This window comes from Mustela nigripes, chromosome X (assembly GCF_022355385.1).
Source record: "Mustela nigripes isolate SB6536 chromosome X, MUSNIG.SB6536, whole genome shotgun sequence".
In the NCBI taxonomy this organism is placed as follows: domain Eukaryota; kingdom Metazoa; phylum Chordata; class Mammalia; order Carnivora; family Mustelidae; genus Mustela; species Mustela nigripes.
The window spans coordinates 29,406,496-29,426,416 of record NC_081575.1 but is presented as its reverse complement, the minus strand read 5'-3'; the positions used below and the strand labels follow the sequence as shown (position 1 = coordinate 29,426,416).

Below are 19,921 nucleotides of genomic sequence, written 5' to 3'. Positions count from 1 at the left end.
GCAGAGGCTTAACCCACTGAGCCACCTAGGCGCCCCATTTTTTTTTAAGTAAGCTCCACAATGGGCATGGAGCCTCACTTGGGGCTTGAAGTCATGACCCTGAGATCCAGACCTGAGCTGAGATAAGAGTTCGACCATTAACTGACTAAGCCATGTAGGTGGTCCTCTTTTTTTTTTTTTAAATATGTATTACTGGCGTAATTTTCCCCCAAAATTATTATTTTGAAAAATTCAAACCTATAGAAAAGTTGAAATCAATTAAAAAAAAAAGACAAAAGAATAAGACCCAAAATACACGCTAAAGGAAGTGACCACTGACTATTAGTTCCCAAACACAGCTGTCCCAAGCAGGCCCTTATGAGTGCCACATAGGTCAAGGTGTAGGGTCCATGTTTTTCTGATTTTCCGTGTCGTTAATACTGCCGCCATATGTGTGGGTAACCAAGAGCTGTCTGCAAAACCAATGGGTCTCGATTCTCGGTACTTATCTACTGCACATTAGCGGAGAGCAGAAGCTTCCTCCGGAGTGATGAAAACGTGTGGGCAGGTTTGGCAATGGCTACAGGCAGCCACGTTGGGAGTGTTGGCAGAGGAAGCTTCCTTATAGCAAGTTTCAACACAGTTCTGCTGCTCTCTTCCTTGGAGTGGGTTACTGTTTACATCTCCCGGAGGTTTGAAGAGCTACAAACGTCAGGCATTACAATGCAGCTCCCAGACAAGAAGAGAAATGTTTGTCAGCCCCTCCCACGTGTGGGAGAGGGCTGAGATTCTTGACCATTCCAAGGGCTGGCTCGCTTTATAGAGAAAGAGTGCTCAGAAACACCCTTACCTCTCCACCAGAATGCTAAGAAGAAATTTCATCCCCAAAGAAGTCCCAGAAAGCATGTTCCCTTGGCCTTCTGTCAATTAAAAGCACACCCTCCAGCTCTTGCCAAATGAAACCAGTTCTTCTATGCAAATAAACTAAACCTAGCCAGAGAGAAACAATCATGCAATGTAAACTCTATCTATAAAAATGTCTGTGTGTTCAGTGAAGCCAGGGACAGCGGGGTGGCAAGAGGGAGGCGAGATCATCTTTGGAAGGAAGATGACTGTTACAGAGACAGCAGCGCAAAGGAAAGACTGAGTGAGCACAGGAAAGGCACAAGAGAGAGGAGAGTCAAGGGTAGAGAGTGTAGACAGAATGGACAGGGCAAGAGAGGCCCGGGGAGCAAAGACAGGTACACGGTTGGGCAGGGAAGGAGCCGAAGAGATGGCTCCAAGTAAGTGTCTCGTGAGGCCTTACACTGCTAACTGTGATTTTATGACAGATCTGGTCTCTGTGTCCCAGAAGTGTGTGTATTTCTGTTAGAACTCGGGGGTCCTGGGGGGTGGGGGGCTGGATGGCTCAGTCGGAGAAGCAGCTGCCTTCGGCTCAGGTCATGACCCTGGAGTCCCTGGCTCAAGCCCCACATCAGGCTCTCCACTCACCAGCCAGTCTGCTTCTCCCTCTGACCCTCCTCCGCCTCGTGCTCGCTCTCTCTCACTTTCTCTCTCTCAAATAAATAAATAAATAAAATCTAAAAGAAAAATCTCTGGGGCTCCGAGGTTATGAGACTCCCCCTTACTGATCAGTCGCATTCTGAGCTTCAGGGAAACAAGAGGTTACGAGGCGGCCCAGGAAATGGTGAACGCGGTCTTGCCTGGACGAGACATTGTGGACTTTGCAAAGCGTGCCACTTTTATGCCTCCCACTTTCCTCCAAATCAGAGACACCGATGAGGAGAAAACGGCAAGATACAGTCACCTTTTAAAGACCCATCTCAACTTCTATCTTGGGTCAAAAGACACTTCATCAAATATTTCTCAAAGATCCTCTTCCCCAAGCCTCCTCTGGTAAGGGAATGAGGACATCCATCTGCGTCCCTCGCAGGAGGGCACATTCTGGAAGCGGCAGCTCCTAGCTGATCCTCCTGACAGCTGCCAGCTCCCAGCCCTTGGCTCCGGTCCTCACTCCCTAGGAATGGCTCTCACCCGCCAGCCCCCAGTGGGCCTCCCTGCAGATCCCTGGGCCTGCTGCTCAGTGGGGAGGCACACCGCAAGTCCCCAACCGTGTTTGGACCCAGGCCAAGGACTGTAGTTAGGCTCACCTGGTTGATGTGCCAGGATGGCCTACACCACGTCTCATTTTAGTAAAGCCATCGAACGAAGGGCTCTGTCTTGGCCCCCATCTTTCACTCCCAAGAAGGAGCCCTTCGTTTGATTGAGCCCTCTCCCATCTCAGGAATTGAATTCTTTGCCCCTGATCTTTGCTCTGGTCTTTGGTTTTCCCCACTGGTCCTTGACCAAGTTCCCAGGCCCGATATTTGTACTTCCCTGGCCCTCCGCCCCCTTCCCTCCTAAGGAAGCTCCGGACAGCTGGAAACAACTCGCTTTCAACTGTTCTAAATTAAAGCAGCTAAACAAAGGAGGTAATGTGTGTTAAAGCACTTGTAGAACCGGAAAGGGATGTCCAAACGTTGGCCTGGGCAGCTGGGGTACAGTAGAAAAAGCAAAGGCTCTGGCATTGGACAAAGCTGGGCTCCATTCCCAGCTCTGCTGTTTAGTTCTGGGTAAGTCACTTGACCTCTGTTGGCCCATTTCCTCATCTGTTAAATACTTACCTCATCAGGTAGTAAGAGTGAGGAGAAGTGAAGAAAGTAATTGTGCAAAAACTCTTTGTATCGAGTAAAGGACCATCACTGCTACCTCTCAGGACAGACCCTCAACAAATCCCTTTTCCCCCTAAAGATCAAAAGTCACAGTGAAATGAAGATTCCAGAAATAAATCTGTACATTGAAGGTCAACCGATTCCTTGCAGGAGCCCCATGGAGGCTGCTGAGTAGCCGCCACCCACTGCATTTGAGCCTCAGGGCAGCTCAGCTGCCCAGGTCTGAAAGCACTAGGAACCTTCCAGAGAACCCTTAACACCCATCACGCTGTCCTATCTCCCCAACTCGCCAACCCCAGTGCTTCTCCTCCAGCCAGACTGGCTCACATTCTACATGGCACCTCAGCTTTCACCTGTCCCCTTGGGGAAAGTCTCCAAGAACATGGGGTATTCTTTGCTCAACCCAGAAACAGCTTTCCTGAAAGCCCTCTCACCCCAAAGCTCCCTCAGGCCCAGACCTACAAGACCTCCTCCCTCCGAGGGTCCCACCTATGCTGATGTGTCCCCCACCCCTTAATGCTTCAGCTTGCCCTGGTGTGGGGAGGGGTGTAGGAATGAGAAATGTGTGTCTGAGGGGTGCCTGGGTGGTTCAATCAGTTGAGGGCCTGTCTCTGGGTTTCAGCTCAGGTTGTGATAGGGTCATGAGATCGAGCCCTGCATCGGGCTCTGCGCTGGGCGTGGAGTCTGCTTGAGATTCTCTGTCTCCCTCTCCCTCCTCCCCACCACAACCCCCACTCTCTCTCTCTCTCCCTAAAAAAATAAAAAGTGGGGGAAAAAAGGGGAAATGCGTGTGTGAGAGAGGGAGAGGAAAAAAAGACAGACAGACAGACTGGATGTGAGCAAGGAAGGAATTCTCCTGACTTGGAGTCAGGAGCAGGAACATTCAACTTCCTGACAACCTGGTCCAGCTCTAGAGTGTTTTCTTTCCCCTTGTCTTACCCGCCTTTCACTTTCCATTGCTGAGCCTTTGACCGTCCAAGGTGACCGTCCAAGGTCAAATTACAAACTGACTTTCAGGTTCCTATTCCTCAGGGAGCCCAAAATGGGACAGAAACAGCCCAGGGCTTAGGGGCTATCTGCCTCATTTCCGGGGTCAAAGGAAAACCTCTTTGAGGTACAAAATAATTCCCTAAACACAAGTGGGACCCCTCTAGAGCGGTGGTGCTCAGTCCTGGCTACAGAACAGAACCACCTGGGGGAACTTTTAAAAAAATATTGATGACAGGTCCTCAATTTAGACCCATTAAATTAGAAGCTCTGGAGGAGGGGTCCAGGCATCTGGGCTCTTTTAAGCACCTCAGGGGATTCTATTCTAACAGGAAGCGAGGTTGACAACTGTAGCACTAAAGCTATTATCCCCATAATCAGAGGTCAAGGTTTGTTAAATGAGCAAAGAAATGCTTTAAAATGCTTTAAAAGCAAAGGAAGGAAGAAGCCCATTATTATAGGGCACTTACTTCCTAGGGGCTGAGTCCTCCCACACTTTTATATGGTGTATGCGTGTGCATGCACGCGCACACACACACACACACACACACACGCACGCATAAATATGGCGAGAGGTTGAGAGGGAAGATCGGGAACTCAGGGAGGTTGAGGCTGAGGGCAAGACTGCGCAAGCAGCTTAGCCCAGGGCTGGCACACATGATCTTTCTGGAGAAACTCCAGGGTGAAATTCCTGGGGAGGGGGAGACTAGCATTACTCTTACCTGAGCTAAAACAAAACAAAACAAAACAAAAAAACCCTCTTTTCTTCCATCTCTCCCCAGTCTGTTAAGGGAAAAACTACCCAGAAAGGTTTCCTGCTAACAGTGTGTATTTGTGTGTGGCGGGGCGGGGCAGCACGAAAGGCTATGTTTACATAACCAGCGTGAACGGGAGAATTGAGGCCACCAGCTCCTCAACCCCGCCCCCAGAACGTGCCTCAAGAACACGGGCAACTCATGTTAACAAGAAATGTTTGCACTCTAACGACATTGCCTGGCTCCTTCAACTTGAGTTGTTTGAAGGCGTCTATATTCTTAAAGCGACTGCCTCTGATTCCTCCCTTCAAAACATGAGTTCCCCATCACCTCCAGCCTCCTAGCATCTACCTTGGCCCCCACCAGGGGCCTCTGGAATGGGAAGGCACTTCCTTCCTTACCATGTCCTTAAAGCCTCCAAGGACCGCAGCCGTGATGATGCCCAGGAACAGGCCGACGATGTTGAGGATGGTGGCAGACCAGAGCAGATGGTAGAGGTGAATGATGTCTTGGCAGCTGCTGACGTCAATGTACTCGTAGTACCCACCGGTGATCTCCACGCGGCTGGACGGGGAGAGGCACACACCAGTCAGTCCCAGGGGAGCAGGCTGTCTCTCTCTCTCTCTCTCTCTCTCTCTCTCTCACACACACACACAACCCCCCCAGGGCTCTGGCTATCAAGCAGCTCAGCAAAAAGACAGGTGAGCAGGTGGGGAGCTCTGGTGAGGGACAGCACAGCCGTGAATGTGCTGGGGGAGCGAGGCGCTATGATAAAATGTGACTGCTGTTTATCCAAAAGATAAATGAAAAACAAAACAAAACAAAACCTCCTACTGACCAGAGAAACCCATGTCACCATCACTAACAAAACATGTATGCATATCTATCATCACAGATGTCAATCGGATCCATGATTTTGAAAAATAATACAATTATAATAGCAAAAAGGGCTACAGTGCTCAGTCTTAGATAGCATATGTGGGCACTTGGTCCGTGCCAGGCCCAGTGCTAAGCATTTTACGTATGTGAATTCATGAAATCTGTGCTGTTGAATATGGTAGCTACTGCTCATGGCACCATTTAATTAAATTAATTAAAATGAAGTAAAACAAAAAATTCCATTTTCAGGCTCACCAGCCGCATTTCAAGTGCTCAAAAGCTGCACTCCTAAGAGCCACACTGGAGCAGACATTCCCATCACTGCAGAAAGTTCTATTAGCACGGCAAATCCTTACGCTAATCTATGAGGTGGGTCCTATCACCATTCCCATTTTCCAGATGAAGAAACTGAATCACAGAGAGGTTAGGGGCTTGCCCAAGTCATAAGTAGAAAAGCTGGCATCTGAATTCAGGCTTCAAAGGTTTCCCCATTTCCTCTTTCAAAATAAAACAGCAACAAATACAAAAACACCGTCCCAGGAAAAAACTGAAGACAAGCTGCTGCCCAAAACCTGAATCTCACCCCCAGGTCCTCCCCGCCCGGCCACCATCTCTTACGTGACTTGCTGTGAACTGAATTGTGTCCCCTTCCAACATTGGCAAGTCGAAGCCCTAGCCCCCACTAGGATTGCAATCCGACACAGACAGGGTTTTTAGGAAGTAATTGAGGTTAAATGAGGTCAGAAGGGTGGAGCCCTAATCCAATAGGATTGATGGCTTTATAGAAAGTGGAAGAGAGAGAAAGAGAGAGAGGAAGAGCTCTCCATCTGTACCCACCGAGGAAAGGCCAGGTGAGGACACGATGGGGGATGGGGAAGGTAGGTGTCTGCAAGCCAGGAAGAGAGACTTCCCCAGGCCCCGCCATGTGGGCACCCTGATCTCAGACTTGCAACCTCCAGAACTCCGAGCAAATGAATGTCTCTTGTTGAAGCCACCCCGACTATGGTATTTACCACGGCAGCCCAGCCCGAGCTGCCTGACAGGTTTACCCTCCTTGGATTGCTAGTCTCCAGCACTTACTCGTTCCTGTCTATCTCTTGGACCTGAATGGAAGCTCTAGGGCAGGGACTCCCGGTTTGTTTAGCTCGGTTTTGTTCACTAACGTTCCTGACATGTAGCTGGGGCTACATAAACACTTGCTGAGCTGATTCACTGAAAGTTCCTGTCTTCTTGGATGTTGCAAACTAGCTTACAACTTGGCCTGGGAATCGTTAACGAATCTCCAGTATTGTGCCTCTTAAAAAAATTGAAGGTTAACCTCCAAAGGGAGGGATTGTTCATGCCAGAAAAGACTTTTCAGCATCACAGATGATTTTATCTTAGGATTCTTTACTATCAGTGTTTTCAGTGTTTTTTCTGAGGACTTGCCATCTGCGCGGTTACAGGACAGACTGCATCAGAACCATCTGCGTTTATGTGTGTGTGTGTGTGCGCGCGCGCCTGCCTGTGTGTGTCAGTGCATTATTTGTGTGTCTGTGCGCGCATATGTCTTGGAGAAAGAGATGCTTCAACATGCAGATTCCCAGGCCTGGCTCCAGTCCCACAGAATTGGGCAGAATGTCTTAGGGTGAGTCTCAGGGATCTGTGTTAACGAGCTCACTGATGTTTGAAACCCACTGTTTTGTTTTTTTTTGTTTTGGTTTTTTTGTTTTGTTTTTTTTGTTTTGTTTTGTTTTAAGGAAACTCTACTCCCTACCTGGGTTCCAACTCTCAACCCAGAGAACAAGAGCCACACACTTCCCCGGACAAGAGCCTGCCAGGTGCCCTGAAACCCACTGTTTTAAATCGTAAGCTTCTATAGTAAGATTTTAAAGGTGTCTTCATTCATCAGAATTTGAACTGGATTTCAGTATGTTCAAGGGCAAAGCTGGAACCCACCCATAAGCAGGAAGAGATACACAGAAATCTTATTACCTGAAGCTTAAAGACCTGTGACTCCCTGTGTACATCCATGAACACAGTAACTCCAAAGTGATTATTACTCGTGGCAGGTAGGATATTTTGTTTTTGAGAGTATCAAATAAGAATACATATATCTAGCTATCATCAGAGATGTCGATCAAATCTACAATTCTGAAGAATAATGCAATTATAATATCAAAAAGTGCTATAGTCCTTACTATTACCTGGTTCTACTCTAAGCAGTTTGCAAACACTAACTCAGTCAATCTCTATAGTAACTCTATGTGGTAGGGGCTATGTTTTATCCCTGTTACATACAGATGAGAAAAATCAAGGCAGAGACAGAAATTAAGAGGTAGAGGTGAGATTTGAACTCGGACACTCTGGCCTTGAGTTTGTACTTAACCATGACATTTTGTTGCCTCTCAAAATCAAAACTGAGTGCCACTGACACAGAACACTGTGGAATTCTGTTACTCTATCATTATGAATTACAATCAAGCAAATCAGATTTATATTTCATGCTACGTTTTTTGGATATTACTTGCACGTATCTTTTCTTTTTCATTGAACCTAATACAAAACCACAAGCCATAACATTGGAAAGAAGACCTATTTCATTATCTTCTTGAAAAACTCTTGCTTCTGATATAAAATATGAACATATCCCGTATTTATTGGGATTTTAAGGCATTACTCTCAAGAGTATCACTTATTAATAGATTTATGCAGTGAAAAGAAAGATAGCTTACTGCCAAAAAGAGGCACATACAGGACTGCCGAAAGGCAGGCCAGTGGGTAAGAGTGTGGGGTTGTCGGGGCCCAGGAGAGGCTGAAGAGTCAGCTTCTGACTTCCCCCAGGTTATCTTTGTCTACTTCCTAACACACAAAGGGCAGGCTGGGAGTACACACAGACAGGCAGTACTGCACAGAAGGCTCTAGAGTGGGACCACGTTTGGATCCCAGCTCTTGTCGTTTATTGTCTGACCCTCAGCAACTTTCTTAACCTCTCCGAGCTTGGGGGATTTAATGAGAGAATGCACGAAAGCACCACTCCAGCACCTAATAAGAGCCCCCGGCAAAATATGTAGCTGTTCCCCCCCCCCTTCTAAGAGCCAGCCTCTGGCAATGAACCTTAGACTCTTGTTCTTAGAAGCATTGACACTTGAAAGGCACAGACCACACCACCGTGATAGGTTAGTGGTTTGTTTAAAAATATTTAATAATTTTAGATACTATATGTTTGGTTGCAATTTGAGCAGGTTCAGCAGCTATTGAAGTATTTTTTACTTAACCATGAAGCGAAAGAACATTAATGCTTAGATCTGGTTCAGGGTTTAGCAAATGAATGTGGTTTGTTTCTCTGTGAGATTCCGGATTCCACTTGGTTCAGTCTCTAGACTGTAAGGCCCTCTCACCAGACCCTACCACTGCCCGATTAAGCTTCTTTGAACATTTTGAAAACTAAATCATTCGTTTAATCAAAATCCTCTGTGGCTCTCCATTCATTACCTTCCTGATAAAGAGTTCCAATTCCTCAGGCTGCCATAATCTGACTCTAGAAGGGAGTCCACCCTCCAGCTAGCCTGAGCCCCCAGGAGCCCCAGCCTGGCCATGCTGGCTACTTACTCCAAACCTATGCTCAGATTTCTGTCCCTGCATGGAGGGTGCTGCCTTCTGTTCTCTGCCTATCCTAACCTCTCCCACTACTCGAAGATTCCATACCATCTCTCTAGTGTCTTCTACAAGGACTCCAGTGCCCCATTCATTGGCTTTTTCCCTGGACTCCCACAGCCTCAGACAGCACGTTCCTCTCAGTCTGGCACTTCGCAAATGACAGTAATTCAGTTAGTCATTGAATCCAATGTTTATTGAGGGCCCATTCAGTGCCAAGAGCTAGGCTGGGTGCAGAGGTTACAGTCAAGTTGGACATAACATCTCCACCTAAATTGTAACCTCTCGAGGGTGACGGTCTTCTCTTACACTTCTGTTGCGTCTCCCTCACTGCCTAGCACAGTAGTGGAAACATTCTAAGTCATCAATAAACACCTGGTGAATGAGTAACTGAGTTCAAAGACTGATGGCGGCATTGATCATGAGTTTGATTGCCCAATATAGGCTTTCACCCTCTTGCTCTCAACTTGCTGGGTGCGCGTGGAGAAACAGATAACCTCTCTGTGTTTCAGTCATCATTTAACAAAGGAGGAGGCAATAGACCTTGGATAAGGCAGCAGGACATCCTTTTACCCTTCCATAGGGACCTGGAACCCTGGGAATCTGCATGCGGGACTAAGCTGCCCTCCCCACAACCCCCACTGGTAAACTGAGTTCCAAAAGGGTCAAATTATGCTTTCTCCATACCTATTCTTCTCAAACAGTCCCTGGCACATATTTTAGGAGCTCTGTAAAAGTTTGTTGAAGGGAGGAATGAATGAAAGTAAGCTATCTCTTTCTGTTTTATTACCAGTGGAGACAGCTGACAGATTACCCCGTATACCTCCATTTCCTTTAGGTGACGCATTGGCAACCAGTGATATTGACCTGACCTCTCGGAAGCTGAGCGAAGGGCTTTGAGGAGCTGCGTCCTAGAGAAAGCCACCTTCCTGCACAAGGCTAAATGGAATAATCTATGTTTGGTATTAAAACCTCACTGCCTTGACGTCAGAGAAGGTCTGTGGGTTTGAGGGGACAGTAGAAACTCTGTTTCCATAGCACTATACAAATGACTGCCTGATGTTTTTGTTCCCACTTTTTTTTTTTCTTTCTTTCTTGGCCTCCTTTCCAGGAAATGGACTGGAGGAGCTGGCAATTGATTAAAAATAGGTTTCGCGTGAGGAAAACAAATACACACTCGGCAAAATTAAAGTCCCCACATCTCTCAGAATGCTTGTTGTTAGCTATATTTAGGCCTGGAGTTCAGGTCTCTTTGGCACTGACTGGAAAAAGCCTATGGACAAGGAAAAACTTTCCCCTCTATTGTAGGATCGTTGCCTCTTCAAATCTCGTGGCCCTAGTTTATGACCCCACTGAGACTGTTTCCTAGTTTATGACCCCACTGAGACTGTTTCCCGATGGAAGGTTCAGGAAGTCTTTTCCTAGTGGCTTTGCCTTTGGAAACTCAGCACTGCCGACAGGGCCTTGACTGATGCCTGGGGCTGGTCTCCGGGCATCAGGTAGGTAAAAACCATTTCCAGGCTTGAAGATCTTTAGGGACAATATCCCTTAACCGCTCTTAGTTGCCTAGGCCAATATTTTATTTTACTAGTAAGGAAGGTGTTCTTCTTTTTGGTACTTTCCCAAAAATGTCACTCCTGTTTCATTAGGTCTTTACTAATGCCTGGTCCCGTGCTGGGGCCTGGGGGTATAGATAAGATGAAGTCATGTTCCCTGCCTCTAGACAGCCCAGAGTTTAGCACCGCTCCTCATAAAATTCCTTGAGAGAATTTAAAGACCATCCTGGCCTACGTTGCTCTAAGAAAGTAAGAAAGTCAGTTATTATCAAGCTCAGATTGACAGGAAGATATACAGGGGTTCCACTTTCGGAAAAAAAATTTCACCTGAGGACTCAGTTAAATGTAATTTAAAGTAGGGTTTAGTTTGTGCAAACCTTTTCCAGCAACACACCTAATTGCAAAGAGAAAGGTGTGTGCGCAAGGAATCACTTTGCAGCCCTCCCCGAGCTGGCCTCCCCTCTTTCCGTCTCAGACCTGTGGTGCTGGCCAGCTCCCAAACCCTGCCCCGCCCCGCCCCCCCACCAACCCCAACCAGGAAGTGGGAAAAGAGGGGGAGCGGACCAGAGTGGGGGGAGCAGGGAGACCGTGAGAGAGAGGGAAGAAGGGGAGAGAAGGACAGCAGTGGGGCAAGGGAGGCAAGGGGAGGAAAAGGAAAGATAGCAAAATAACCCCAATTCCCGTGGGACCTATTTTACATTCCTTTGATCATTTTTGGAAGGATGAGCTCAGGAAGTACAATTATAGCCAGCCTCTCCATCACCGCTGCGAGGGACGGAAGTCCTTTGCAAGTGTTAGTTATTATTACAACATGAATAATTGAACCTCCCAGATAATCCCCAAACCTCATTTGAGTCTTTAAGTTTCTCTTCCTCCACCCGCCAAACCTTTTAACGAAATGAGGCTCGTACACGGGAAGGGGGGAGAGGGCTTGTGTGAGTCCCGCATGTCTCCTCCGTGCCTCTAGTCGGCCAGGTCTTGATTCTCAAACCAGAGTGACACCCCCGCCCCCGCCAATACCCAGAGGAGGGAGTGGGAGTGAGGAGGGGGCTGCATCTATCTGATCCTTCTGGATCTAGCTCCAGCCAGGCCCCCTCTGCCAACTCCCTTCCTCTCTTCCCTCTCCAGGCCCTCAGAGCCCCATATTCCACATTCTAGCATTTGGTGGCTTATGGGGTCTGGCGTTGAGTCTAAATTGCTTACAGGGTCGAGTCCAAAGTCACTCCCATGGCCTGTGAGCTCTCTGTGGTCGCTTCCTACCCCTGCCAAACAGGGGGTCACAACTGCTGGGAATGCCCTCCCCACCTCTACCCCGTTTTGGTTTGTTTCCTAACTCCCTACTCATCCTTTAAACTTCAGTGCCCACATCACCTCCTCCTTGACACTATCCCCCAGCAACTCTGAGTTCAGTCATTTGGGTAACCAGGGTCCCCAATGTGCCTACTAATCCCCACTCTACTTGTCACACTCTGGCATATGTAATCAGTCGTCCACACATCCCCACTAGTCTGTGAGCTCCTCAGTGGTAGACTCTGTATTCCTACCCCCTAAATGTGTTTTGAAAGAAGGAATAAGTGATGTTTTTGCAATTAGAGGGCAGAGGCCAGGGTGGTTGTGACAAGATTAGCACCGAGTCTGCTCCTGCCACAGGGCCTTTGCACTTGCTGTTCCTGCTGTTTGAAATACTCTTTCCTCAGGTATCTACTTGGGTTGCCCTCTGCCTTCCTTCAGGTGTCTGCACAAATGTCCCCTTCTCAAAGAGACCTTCCCTGGCTACTCTGTCTCACATAGCACACAGGTTCGTCACCTTGTCACTATCTATCTACCACCCCTGGCTCATTTTTTTCTCAGACCCCTGATCAACCCTTGACATATATATTCACATGCTATCGGCTGTCTTCCCTAGTAAAATATCAGCTTCATCAGGGTAAGGACTTTTATTCTGTTTGCTACTGAATCAGCAGGGGCTAGAATAGGGCCAGCCCCAGAGAAGGCGCTCAGTAACTCTTTGTTGAGGGCTGTTGAACTTGGAGTTAAGACAGAACTGGATTTGAACCATTTCGAGTTCTGTGTGACCTTGGGCCAGGTGTCTGCTTCCTCTGAGCCTCACTCCTCACTCCCCACATCTGTAAAATGGAGATGATCATCCTACATGCATCAGAGATCATCCTACATGCATCAGGACTAAATGAGATCAAATATTCCAAAGCACTTTGCACGGCGCCTGGCACAGGGGAGGCAAGTAACGCTTATTAGCCGAAATCTGTTGACAGATCAACATCTTGCATTTCTCTGATCTGGACAGCGGCGTGCCCTTGCACTCTGTCAGCCCGGACCCCCTCTGCCTCCCTGCCCCTTAGAGTCCCCACTGGGGTCAGACTGTCATTCCTGGAGCCTGGCCGCCCAGTACGTACTTGCCACAGTTGTAGAGGTCGCAGCAGAAGCAGGTGTTGCCCCGGATACGAGGCGTGCAGAATCCTCGGCTGAGGTGAGGGCAGTTCACCTGAGGGCACACACAACAGTGAGGGGGCGGGCTGGCGGGGATGAGGACATGACCCTCCGGGACTGGAAATATGAGTTAGTGACTGATGGAGACGGCAAGGACGGTATGGACAGCTGTCCGATGAACACCCCCGCTCGGGAGGGGGATGGGGCTGGGCCCTGGGCTGTCTGAACTTGCGCCTGAGACAAGCCACCGAGGAGCCGGGGTCGATTCCAACCCCGGCCACCGCCCTCAGTGCCCCATCCCTAAGGTCAGAGATGCAGAGGAAGGAAGGGTGGATGGAAGGACAGATGGAAGAACAAATGACAGTAGGAAACAGGACAGGTGGGGACCGGGAGCCAGGGGATGGGGGCGGGGAGAAGGGGAGCACATGCAGGCTGAAGTACAATAGTACCTCTCTAGCTGCCTGGGTAAGGTTCCTCATAACCCTCGCGGAAGGAGAATTTTTGGTTGAGGAACTTATGACCTTATATAGGAAAAATAGGATTAGGGGGAGCAGGGTTACAAGCAAACCTATGGAAGTCATTATTAATATTTTCACAGTCACCAAGTTAACATAAGAAAGCAATCAGCACGAAATCGAGAGAACATCAATGACATTTTTACACATCTCGAGTTTGCAAACAATTTAAAAGATCAGTTTTTCCATTTACCATCTTTCAAGAACCTTTCCAGACTCCCTTCCCCATATGGATACAATGAAGTGCTTGTAAGCGGACACTTTTTTTTTTTTTTTTTTTAAATATCTGGTCCTTCATGTAAATGCTCACTGCCTTTTTGGTAAGCTGTCAGCACACGCGCCTTTCTACTCCTCCCTTCGAACCCTAGGATAGTTAGAAAAAACGGTGAATTTGCAATGGCGGGGGGGAAGGGCCGGGGAGGAGCAGGTGAAAGGCATTGCCATAAGAGAAGTATTTGCCCTGGTGCCTTGGGAGGAGGGCACCATTCCTTGGGCTCCATTCAGACAGTACTTTATGTCGAATGGCAGTTTCATGTTTGAGGGCTCTCTGGGTTGGGGGGCAATTATTATGTGTTCTCTGAGCAGGCAGTGGGTTGGGTCACTTTCTGAAAATGACCCGGAGCTGAGCTTCCCCTCACTGCCCACTGCCTCTGGTTCTGCGTGAGGCATGGAAGAAGGGAGAAGTTGCCATGCAAAGTGACCCAGACTTCTCAATGGCCCTCATTTGGCTTCCTGACTTGTCTTGTGTGTGGCACTCAGGCTCTGCCTCCCTAGTCCAGACGCTGGGCTTTGGTGGGGCTCCTGCTTTTCTTCCAGCTGGCCACCTAATCCAAGCGACAAAACCATCATCTGCAGAGCCGGGGGTGGGGCCTGCCTTGGGGCCTGAACTCAGCTGTCCCTCTTGGGATGGAAGCCACACACTGAGAAGCTGCCTGCTGGGGTCACGGGGGCAGCCTGTGGCCACAAAGCAAAGTAAATCTGATTAGGTCTCAGGAGGCTCCAACCTATGACCGTGGCCTCATTAGCACTTGTGCTCTGACCCACTGAGCAAATCAACTACAGACACCTAGTGGCAAGCCTTAGGCCTGTGAAAAGGAGTAAAAGAAAGGGGGGTTCCAGCAGAACAGAAGACCCTCCCAAAAGGTAAGGCACGCAGCCTCATTCGGGCTCACCTCCTCAGCCTCCTTCTGGGATGTCTTGGGGACATAGTGGCACCGGTTAGCGTAGAGTGGTTTCAGATCCTGGAAAGGGAAACAGCAAACCAAAGAGTTTGGGTTTTGGAAAACAAAGCAGCAAGTGCTCTGACTGGTAATAAAACATCTGAAAATGCGCACACGCGCGTGCACGCACACATGCACACGCACACGAGCAGGCACCGGGTTGGGTTAGTTTCTGAGCGGCTCATCTATGGAGCCCAAAAATCTGAGGATTAGAGACAAATGTTCTCGTAACTGCTTTCCACCGGGCCACTTGGTTAATGAGAAGTTAGGAAATTGAGTGAGAAATCAGTTCCTTGAAATTTTCTCTCTGGTTTTCTTTTATTTCTAGTCTCCATCTTCCTGCCCAGAGTCCCCAGGGAACAAGATGCAGCACTCCTGCAACATGGTATTCCCAAAAGGAGGGAGCCCGGCTCCTAAGATGAGGTCTCATTATCACCTGAGCTCAGGAAGCAAGCCCCAGGGGGCTGAGCAGCTGCTGAGACTGCTGTAGATTCTAACTCAGCTGAACTATGAGCCATTCACTCAACTACACAGATTAGATGAAGACTGTGACCTCTGAAAATACCGCGAAAGCCCAGAAGACTGACATGGGGCTCAAGGACAGTTGACTCCTGGCTTGGCCAGCTTCCTGGTGAGGGAGCTCTCCGGCATGGGGGTTGGGGTTGATCAGATAGACACGATCCAGCGCTGCCTGGGAACTTGCAGGCAGGGGATGCTGTTCACTTTTGGGGTGATGCTAAACATCCCCCAAGGGGTAGGGGGCTTTGGCCACAAGCAGGCTAGGATGGGACAAGCAGTTTCTGCAAAGTGACCTGTAGAGTTTGGCCAAAGCACCCTCCCTCCTGTCCCCACTTCTCTCACCAATTTTAATAACCCTGGCGGTTGCTTTTCCCCACACATGATTTGCCATCTCCTGTTCCTGGTACCCCAGGACCTCCAGCCTCCCAGCCTCCCAGCCTCCCAGCCTGCAGCCCCACCGAGGACCCAGGACTTTCCATCAGCAGCTTCTACGTGAACCCTCCTGTCTGTCCAGCGTTGGTTTAGGCTGGAGTCAGGCTGGAAAGGAATGAAGGTTCTCGTGCTCGTACACAGCAAGGTTTATTTTCCATGCTTGGGAAGTAGCAGAGGCCCTTATTATCTTGAGAAAGGGGAAGCTTGATGTGCTGGTCACAGCCCTCCTGACCTTCCGGTTCTGCAGAAAGTGTTCAGCCACCAACTAAATGAAGACAGACACGTTCACACATGATGGTTGCCCACGTGCCGCACTGGGACCCCCATCGGGAGGTAGGAAAAAGTCACTCAGCTCAGGCTCGGCAACCTTTTTAATCTGAAGGGCTACCAATCCCTGAGTGAAGAGACAGAAATGAAAATTGCTTCATGAGCAATAGTGAGTAGCTACTCTGTGCCAGGCCCCCTCAGGGCGGTTCCCACCCATCGTTTCGTTTGGCACTCAGACGAAGCCTGAGAGGGAGGTTACTGTGACACAAAAAGGTAAAGTAACTTTCCCAGCTGGCTAATGGCCGTGTTATCGGGAGGGCAAGGGAAGGAAAATAGGAGACGGGAAAGAGAGAAGGAACAAGACACATTTAGAGGGGTGTGTAAGAAGGGTAGGTCTTGAGAGGAAATGCACACGCCCCCCCCCCCAAGCCAAAGAACAGGGCAAGATGGCACTGAAGGACTCCAACAACTGAAAAAGCTGGCTTAGGGGCGCCTTGGCCATCACAGCAGCCAGAGCATGCAACTCTTGAACTCGGGTTGTAAGTTCGAGCCCTATGTTGGATGTAGAGATTACTTTAAAATAAAATCTTTAAAAAAATACATTATTTATTAAAAAAAAAAAAGAAAAAGAAAAAGAAAAGGCTGGCTTTAGCCCACCCAAGCAGTGCTAGGGTCCAAAAGTGCCTTTCATTAAACTGGCCAATAGATATCACCATCTGTCAATCAAAACCTTCTTCCTCAAAACTCCCTGGGTGTCCGTGAGGACTGGCAGATATCAAAGGACAGATACAGCATAAGCAGGAAGGTTCATCCAGCCTTACCCCAAATCTCTGAGTCCAAAGCCCTACTGCAGGCCACTAACTCTAGAAAGTACTGAGGGCCTGGAGTCAGAGACAGGTAGGCGGTCATTAGAGGAAACTTCCAGTAAATATAACTGGAATTTTCCCCATTGCCTCGGACGGAGGCCAGTGATCAAAAATACATGAGGAGGATCAAGGACATGCGAGTCAAAACCACAAGGAGGTACCACGTCCTTCCCACCAGGATGGCTAGAATTAAACAGTCAGATAGTAAGAGTTGGCAAGGATGAGCAGAAATTGGAACTCTTGTACATACGCTTCTGGCAGGAATGCAAAATGGTGTGGCTATTTTGGAAAACTGTCTGGTAGGTCCTCAAAAGGGTAAACATAGTTACCCTATGACCCAGCAATTCCATTCCCAGGCATATACCCAAGGAAAATGAAAACATGAGACCACACAGTACATGAATGCTTACAGCAGCACTATTGGTAAAAGCCACAAGTCAGAAACAACCTAAATGTCCACCAGTGAATGGACAAACCAAGTGTGGTATATCCATACAGTGGAATATTACCCAGCCATAAAAAGAAATGAATCACATGGCGCAGTGCGATGAGCCCCAAGAATATCACACTCCATGAAAAGAAGTCAGGTCACAAAAGACCATAATATGTATGATTCCATTAATATGAAAGGCTAATTAAATGTAGGGAAATCTATAGAGAAGAAACAGTAGCCTAGTGGTTGCGTAGGGATGAGGGGAATGGGGCATAGGGAGGTGAGAGCCCAGACTACGGGGTGTTGAAAACCTAAAATTGATGTGGTGATGGTTTGCTTGTAACAGTGAAGATACTGAAACCTGTTGAATTGTACACTTTAAATGAGCAAATTATATGGGATGTGAACTATATCTCGATAAAGCTGTTTATTATTTTTTTTAAGATTTTATTTATTTGACAGGGAGATAGAGAGCACAAGCCAGAAGAGCAGCAGTCAGAGGGAGAAGGAGAAGCAGGCACCCCGCTGAGTGGGGCTCGATCCCAGGACCCTGGGATCATGACCTGAGCTGAAGGCAGATGCCTAACTGTCTGAGCCACCCAGGCGACCCAATAAAGCTGTTTAAAAAAATACACATCAGGAGTGGGAGGAGGAGGGAAAAGGAGGAAGCCATTTTAGCGCATGATGCCGTCAAAATCTACTACAGGCTTCTTGGCCACTAGGCCTCTGTTACCATGGAGACTGCCTCGGAGTGAATACTTCTTATCAATGGGGATAATAATGTCTGCCCTACATATCTCACAGGATTGCTGTGGGTCTCAAATGAGATAATAGATGGGAAGGCACACTGAAAAGCTAAATGCGCTCCACAAAAACAAGGCATTATTGTTACGAAAATGGCTCCTGTTGAATGCAACATAGCACCCACGCTGGGATTGGCTGTAAGCTCACTAAACGAATAGGTGTGTACTCAGAGGGTAAGATGCAGAAATGCTAAGACTTGTTATGTGAAGGTGGTAGGCTTGTGGATGTCACAAGTTCCCCACATGTCATTTTTCTTCTTTCTAAGAAGAAAAAGACGAAGAAGATGGCTGCCCTCCGCTAAGATCAGAAGGATTGGGTCTGATATCAGGGCCTACATTTAAATTCTTGACCCCGAAAAGAAAACTGGGCCAAGAGCCTCTCTCTCCCACCCCTGACTCTGCCCCCTGCCCAGAAATGACCTCCTGAGTCACCAGTTCAGAAACTCTTTGTGGGACAGCACTGACCGCATGAGTTCCTCTAATCCTGGCCAAGGACGGCCAGACGTTCATACGACCATACTCAGGCCACTGCCTCAGGACGACCGGCACTATTTGCCAATATCATTAATCCAGAGAAGCTTCGGGTAATATAGGTTTGATCTAAATTGGCTGTTTCGGAAAACAAAACATTTCCAACTAGCTCACGAGATGTTTTCATTTTCTGAACAGGAGTATCTGTGTCTGTCATGGGGGCCCAGTAAGTTGCCGTGGCTTGCGTTTGATTTTGGTTTGTGAGCGATCAGGGCTATGCTATGACTGCCCTGGGACGTAGGCACTTTTGCTTTTGTGGGCCCCTCTCTCCATTAAAAGATAGTGAAAATTCTATTTTCTTTATTTTAATTATATCTAATGACTGCTTTGGTATAAAGACAAATATATTTATACGTGAAAACTTCTCCTTGACCTAAAAACTCATCCCTTTTCTACTGATTTGAAAAGAAATGATAATATTTATATGAAACCCTGGAAGTACCATGGGTCATAAGCACTGTGCCCATTGTGCCCAATGGAGAAGTCAGCCAGAAGGCAGAATAGTCTGGAATAGTGTGGAATGGCAAGTACGAAAAGAGGGGCAAGGGCCCCTGTGGAGAGCCACTAGGAATGCCCTGTACCCCAGGCTTCCTCAGAGAAGAGCCCGAGTTTGGGTTTCAGGAGTCAAATGGCCTTTCTCAAGGCATAGCTTTGAGGATTTGGCCCTCAACTCCAGGACTGGGCTCTGAGTGGAAGCTTCTAGCCCTAGGGTTTTCTCTGGACCACAGTCACATCACTAAACACCAACCCCTGTTATAGGGACAGCAACGTTCAGGAATCTGGGAAGAGGTGACTCTGTGCTCAGGGTCTGTTCCTGCTGCTACTGAAACCTCCAAGGCGCTCAGAACTCATACGCCTTCCCGCTTCTCCCTACCTCTTTGCCCCCAGCATCCCTTCTAAGCCGTTCCCCGGCCTCAGTGCCCTTGCCTCTGCCTTTCCAAATCACACTTTCATGTCAAAGGTGATTCAGGGAAGCCTGTCCTGGCTACTGGAGTCCAAGAGAAATGGCTCTGGCACTTAGAGTTCATACCCCCAGCTTCGCCCCAGTTCTCTAGATGACTGGGGGTTGAGCGGCATCCTCAGCTTGACGCTCAGCGACTTGAGACAGGGATCCCATTTTCCCCCTCCTCTGGACCCGGCACAGCCCTTAGCACACACACCCCGCACACGTTCAGTGAAGTCTTGCTCTATGGCACGCTTCCTCTGACCCAGGGCTGAAAGTACTCACAATGTGTCTGGCAGCGAAGACCCCGTCGACGATGGCACAACAAAAGGCCGCAATCACACCGAAGCTGATAAAGACGATAGAAGCCACCAGCTGCGGGGGGGGGGGGGGGGGAAAACCCCCCCCCCCGGCCCCCCCCCGCCGCGGCGGGGGGAGGGG

At 48.5% G+C, this 19,921-nt stretch overlaps 1 protein-coding gene across 2 annotated transcripts in view; it reads right to left on the bottom strand.

Moving 5' to 3' along the window:
- Window positions 1-19,921, bottom strand: part of TMEM255A (transmembrane protein 255A) — a 50,008-nt gene that overhangs the window by 10,962 nt on the left and 19,125 nt on the right. The window contains exons 4-8 of one of the 2 annotated variants that reach the window (XM_059386233.1): window positions 19,766-19,855; window positions 14,639-14,707; window positions 13,401-13,472; window positions 12,918-13,006; window positions 4,834-4,996 (exon numbers count right to left, since the gene is read on the bottom strand). In XM_059386233.1, the coding sequence (XP_059242216.1) occupies window positions 4,834-4,996; window positions 12,918-13,006; window positions 13,401-13,472; window positions 14,639-14,707; window positions 19,766-19,855 (483 nt within the window). The remainder of the gene's footprint in view (window positions 1-4,833; window positions 4,997-12,917; window positions 13,007-13,400; window positions 13,473-14,638; window positions 14,708-19,765; window positions 19,856-19,921) is intronic. The other variant, XM_059386234.1, reaches the window with a different exon arrangement.